This window comes from Athene noctua, chromosome 20 (assembly GCF_965140245.1).
Source record: "Athene noctua chromosome 20, bAthNoc1.hap1.1, whole genome shotgun sequence".
Lineage (NCBI taxonomy): Eukaryota > Metazoa > Chordata > Aves > Strigiformes > Strigidae > Athene > Athene noctua.
Genome location: NC_134056.1, coordinates 1885867 through 1891866, shown reverse-complemented (window position 1 = coordinate 1891866; position 6000 = coordinate 1885867). Strand labels below are relative to the sequence as shown.

Sequence of the window (6000 nt, the reverse complement as noted above, 5' to 3'; positions counted from 1 at the left end):
ACACATCTCATGGTGTGTGAGTTAGCACTAAAGACTAACGTGGACTAGCTCTGCTCTTTGGGATTAACAGTGTGGGGGTTTTTTGTCTTTTATCTTAGTTTTGCTTTGAACAAAGCAGCCTCTATCAGAAGAGTGTGATTGATCCTCGTCTGGAGTCTGTTTGTAAATATGAGCTGTCGCAGAAGCCGGCATCCTTAGAAATGACCCCCGGCCCCCTCCGGCCCCAGGCCCGTCCTGAGCTCCTCTCCCAGCCGTGGAGGAGACGCCAGGTTTGTTTTCTTCATTATACAGCAAGAATTAAAAAAACAGCAAAAAAACCCCCACACAGGGGCCTTTCTTCCTTTGTGCCTGTACTGCGAACCTCCGAGTTCTTCGAGATCTTTGGCAGCCGAGGCTCTTTCGAGACGCGGGCCCGTGAGGCCTCCGGCTGCCGCGCCCCGGGACCGCGGGCCCTGCCCCGGGCAGTCCGGTCCGTGCGGTCCAGGCGGCGTTTTCCCGCTCTCCGGAGCAGCGGTGCCGCCGTGGCGAGCGGCCGGGGACTCTGTCCACCGAGGCAGTGCTAGTCCCCCGCCGGCGGGGCATGGAGCTGCCTGCAGGAGAGCAGCTTCTCCCCAGTCCGTGATGTGGGCTCAGCCGCTGTCTGCTGGCCTCCAGCTCCCCAGAGGTTTTTAGAACAGCCACCCTTAGGCTTGTCATGGAATTAAAGAAAACTACCTCCAGGGCGCACAGTGCTGCTCTCCTGCTGCCACTTTTCCTCTTACTTTCGGGTAAGTTTTTTTTTTTTTTTTGTCTTCTGTGCCTGATTCTTACCCAACTACAATGCAGTAACTTTGGATCAAATCTGTGACCTGCCCTTATATTGCAAAGGTAGTTGAACAAAATGCCACTCTCACAGTTAGATCTGAAGCCTGAAACCTTATTGTCTGGAAGATAAACAGGCATTTCATTCTAGATATGTTTTTCCTTCTGTGTATTTCTTCTTTCGTCTTTCTCCCTGTGCACATGTATGTATGCATTTATTCACAAGAGCTGAAAGTGTGTGCACTTTCATGTAATTACGTAGTCAGCTACTATAGTAACGATTTTCTCCATTGAAAAGTTCTGAATTTTACGGTCATGCCCATACAGAAGAAACACTGAGCTTTATTTCCATTCTACATGCTTTAAAAATACATCTAGGCAAACCAGGTGTGTACCTAGGGGAGTGTACTAATACACTGAAGTGCCAGATACCTCCGGTACAAAATGTGGAGAAAGAAGAGTGCATGAGTATTCTCCCTTAGAAATTTTGAAGAAGGCAGATCCATCCTGAAAGTGTAAGAAGTGGTGAGGTAACAAAAGAGTTTGACACTGATGGGGGTTTTTGTTTTTTCCACGTTGAAAACTTACTTCCTAGCCAAAGAATATACTTATGTGTACTGGGATTCTTCAAGTTCACGTGAACATGTCTTTGGACTCCAAAAGTCACACTCGTATACGATTTCTTATGGTCCCTGAAAAACGGATTTCTCTGTTTCTTCTGGAAGAGGTGCCTGGAGGTCTGCTGGGCCTAGACATCTGTTTTAGTCATGTAGGGATTATAAGGTCACATCAGGAACATGTCCAACCTTTTACTGGAAATTATGATTGGGATTGAACCAGCCTCCTTATACTCTCTTTGGTGCTGCCAGGCCAGGATCTGTATGTAAACTCCTGTTCCGTTTCCACTGAGCTAGGACAAGAATGTTCAGTGACATGAAGATGTTGAGGTAAAATACGGAGAATGTGCAGAAATGACAGAGTGCATTTTCTCCACTAATATCTGTTCAATACTGCATTTGGTGTTTTCTTGGATTAGTGGGTGATCTTTATGTACTTTTTGAGAGTTGGAGAAAGTTTTCATCTTTCCTTTTGATTCCCCAACAGATTTTTTTTTACCTGTGAAGCCTCCTTAAATTTCCTTTGCTCTGGTCATCTCAGACTATGAACATGAAAGTCAAAAGACATTTTGATTTTTGTCAGATTTACCACCCCCCCACCCCCCACACCCCCTTCCTTGTACCAGCTTCTTTGTCTGGTGCATTCGCTCCAAGTGCCTGGAATTCCTCTGGCCACAGGGAAGCAGCAGGACTGTCTTTTGTATCTAGTAACCATAGCTACTGGTTTGGAGTGTGAAGCAATTATGGTGGCTTTGTCTTGTGCAAAAGGCAGGCCCATTGCATATACAGTATTGCTCAGTATGGGGCTGCCAGAGAGCTGTGGTGATTCTGGGGATTTGTGCTGTTTGACCATGGCACCGATAGCTTTTCACTCTTGGGTAAAGCTCTTTTCTGGAATAGTGATTTACTGAGAACATTGTTTTCCTTTGGAGTGCAGGTGGAGGACACATCTTGATATAGCCAGCCAAGCTCAAGGGAAGTGGTAATTTCCATAATCTTTCCACCTGCTCCTAGTTTGCAAGAGGAATTCTACCAGATTTTAACTGTAGTGAATGGTGGCATCTATGTAGCACTTGTAGAATTTTGAGGCCATAGGGAAATGCCTTTTCTTGCCTTTGTGAGCCACGACTGCTTTTTTTTTTAAAAAAAATTATTATTTCTGATTGATTTAGTCTAAACATCATTGAAGCACAGAGTGGCTAAGTTATTTGTTAAAAATTTTTGAGAAAATTCTGATTATCCAGATGGCCTGTTGCAAGCTGTAACCATACAACCATCCTGCAGCCAGATCCACACTATCTCCAATTATTTAAAATGAACTCCAGAGGGGCAGTGGTACAGGCTCTGCATGTGACTCCTGTTTTACTGCTGCTGTCTGTGTAATGTGTAAAACAGCTCTCAGCTTAATTTGTTGTGTTCTTTACTAAAGGAGATTCTGGAGGGTAGAATGAGTGCCTACTCATTTCTCTTCCCACATCTTTATCCAGCAACATGCACAGTAATTCACATACCTCTGGCCTGGAAAATTCTTTGAACGCCTATTGAGAGAGAGCATGTGCAGACAAACCTTTTTTCTGACAGTTTGCTATCTGCTCTAATGCAAGCTCTTGAGATTAGCTTGGACATACAGATAGTTTAAATCTTACTCCTTCAAAACGTGGAAACAAAGGAATAGCATTTGTTGATTGTCAGTATATTTAAATGAGAATTGGAAATTAAAGTTTGTGACTCAATCTGGTTAACTGAATACACAGGAAACCCCCTGTCTCCGTGTTTGATCTGTGGAAATGGCTGAGAGATCAGAGAATGTGTAAACCATGAAGGCCAGCTTGGAGGAGTGTTTATTAAGGGATGTCATAAGCACAGAAGATCAAAGAGTTACTGTGGCAATATATGCAATACTGTCACAAAACATGGGCTTATAGCTCCTTTCTCCAAGTTCTAGAAGCATGATAATAGGAGTTAACATCTTCCAATCTGCGTTGGAACAGTGAACAGATAATAAAAACAAGCTAGCTGGCTACTTGTTCTGTGTTAAGAGTAAGTTTAGTTCCCTGAAGCGTTATTTCTGATTAATGCTGTTAATGCCTCTGGCCATAATATTGGCACTGCTCAGCCCTATGGATTGCTGCCCACTGCTTGGCACCATTCAGCAATTCACTGGGCGAGCTGGGTGTGAGGGAGCCAGGAATTGGCATTCTGCGTTTTGAGAGGGTAAATATTCTGCATATTTCACAAGGGGAAACTGAGCCACATCATCTTATGCCTGTCTTAATGAAAGTCTAGGCCCTTATAATATAAATTCTTTATGAATATTTTACACTAGTAGACTGTGTACGTATCTCTGGTCACACCTAAAACCTAGCATGCAAACGTTGTGGTCTGGAACTTGTTGGTCTCTAGTAACAAAGAAAAACAACGTCAGAAGTAGGCTGGGAAGTGATGAACGCACAATACCGTTAAAACTTCGGGCAGGAAAAACTGCAATCTGAACTGTGTGCAGAGACTTTGCTAGAGGCTTTTAAATTAGTATCCCAACAGGTAATTGGCTAAGATATTGGACTTGTGTGTTTAATCTACCAGAATTCTACAAGATGTATCAAAGCCATGAACAGTAATGCTCTTCTGACACTGACTTTTCTAAAAGATGCTGTAGGCGTTGCTGGGATCCCTAGCATCTTGCTGGGCCATTTCTTCAGTATTGTCTTAGAAGAACTACCTGCTGATTGCCAGCATGGCTTTTTGATTACCTAATCTTTATTTTGAGGGTGTTTTTTTGTCATAGTGACATGTCTTGCTTCACAGAGATTGTCAGATCTGATAAGCTGGTAACCTGAGATCATAATGATGATGTTTAGATTCCACCAGCAGATAGTACCTCAACCTGCATTTTCACTGAAGTATCATCTCTCCCCTCTATAAAAAATGAAGAGGAACAACTTGACTCTGGGCACCAGGATCTTGAGGGGGTATTGAATAGACCTGATCCTAATGGTGACACTTGAGCATGTGACCATGAATTCAAACAAAAGTTGGTGGGAAGTGGTTGGGGGGAGAGGGAGCTGCTGGTAGGTGGGAGCAAGCTGCTTAACAGAGCTGCTCCTGATGGCTGGCAGAGGTGGTAAACTGCTGCAGCTTGGGGGCTTGGTAGTTGTGATCAAACATTGGTGTTTTGGAAAGTTTCCCATGCCCACGTCCATTTTCTGATGTGGAATAGAAAAGCCCACTGTTAAAGCAGCTGTCAAAAGATGCCCGTTACTGCGTTAAGCAGGACAAGGAATACAGGTTATGGAATATTTTAGGCTGGGTGAAAAATCAGTGCCAATTATTACCATGTCGTGAGCTTGTCAGTAGTCTCAGAGAATTTCAGGGCCTTTTTTTCTGATGCTAGTGTCACTAGGAGCAGGTGCTTTGCTCCTGTCTGGGGAGAAAGGGTTTAATCTCTCTGTGCCAAGAAGGAAATGGTGCTTGTAAAGCCCTAGGATGTGTAGAGCCACCTAAAAAGGCCCTGTATGCTCCCCGGAGTACTGAATGTACTTCCCGAAGAAGGGTTTTATTTTATTCTGCTGTTACCTTCCATAGCAGATACACTATCCTTCCAAAGTTAGCAAGAGTGGGGAAGAGAGAGGGTGAACAGCATGAAAGCCCCTTCTCAGGCCTGTCCAGCCTTCCTTCCTGGTGTGTAGATCCTGGGGACAGGCCGTAGTGTGTGTACCCTTTCACTAATCCTTTACACTGACCAGGATAGGGAGAGAGCAGCAGAGGTCAGCAGGGATTTACTAATATAAGCACATGCCTTCCTGTTGTCATGGAGACATAACTCTTTCCATTCCTTTATTCAGCATTTATTTAATAGTTGTGTTACTCTGATACTTGAGGTGGAGGGGTTCCTTCTCTACCCTTGGCCTCGGTATCGTTCTCTACCGGGAATTATGTTGGGGCCATCAGCGCCAGCACAGCCTGACTGGGAAGAATTGCATCTGGGGTTTTGAGCATTCACAGTTTAGGCACTTGAAGATTCCCCTGGCTCAGTTATCACTGTGGTGCAGCTGGGGGCTGCTGCTGGGAAGCCTCCTGTTCTCACCTCTTGGTTGTAAATTGTCTTTTTTCCATTTGTTGTAGTGAGTAAGGCAGGTGAAATGCACCTGAAAGAAGCCTCTTTCTTGCAGTGCCTTTTTGTAAAAGATGATAGTCGTAAGATTTACAATAGCATGAAAGTAAAGGCACTCAATAACAAATCCATGCACAAAAGGTACTTAATACATCATGGCTGGGTCATAGTTTTGGAAACATAAATAAATGCTCGTAAGCATGAAGCAGGCTTTTTCCCAAACTCTGTCACTAAAAGAAGAGGAAAATATGCCAGTCCTGTCCATTGCAACTTGTTTAACACAAACCAAAAGTGCTACACCAGGAGATGCAGTGTGTAAATAAACTCTTTCCTCCTCTGTTTGGGAATCCTCTGCAGTAATAGGTTCTTGAGGAGGAGTTCACATCCCTTTATTCCCCTCGGTTCACGTAATGAGGAAACACTGTTGGGCATATGTGTAGCCTGGTTACCCCTTAAAAGCCTTGCAGCTTC

At 44.2% G+C, this 6000-nt stretch overlaps 1 protein-coding gene across 4 annotated transcripts in view; it reads left to right on the top strand.

The window, feature by feature from the left end:
* The first annotated feature begins 581 nt into the window (after positions 1–581).
* Positions 582–6000, top strand: part of CRB2 (crumbs cell polarity complex component 2) — a 39671-nt gene continuing 34252 nt past the window's right edge. For all 4 annotated transcript variants that reach the window (XM_074923421.1, XM_074923420.1, XM_074923419.1 and 1 more), the window contains exon 1: positions 582–767. In XM_074923421.1, the coding sequence (XP_074779522.1) occupies positions 695–767 (73 nt within the window). In that variant the 5' untranslated portion in view covers positions 582–694. The remainder of the gene's footprint in view (positions 768–6000) is intronic.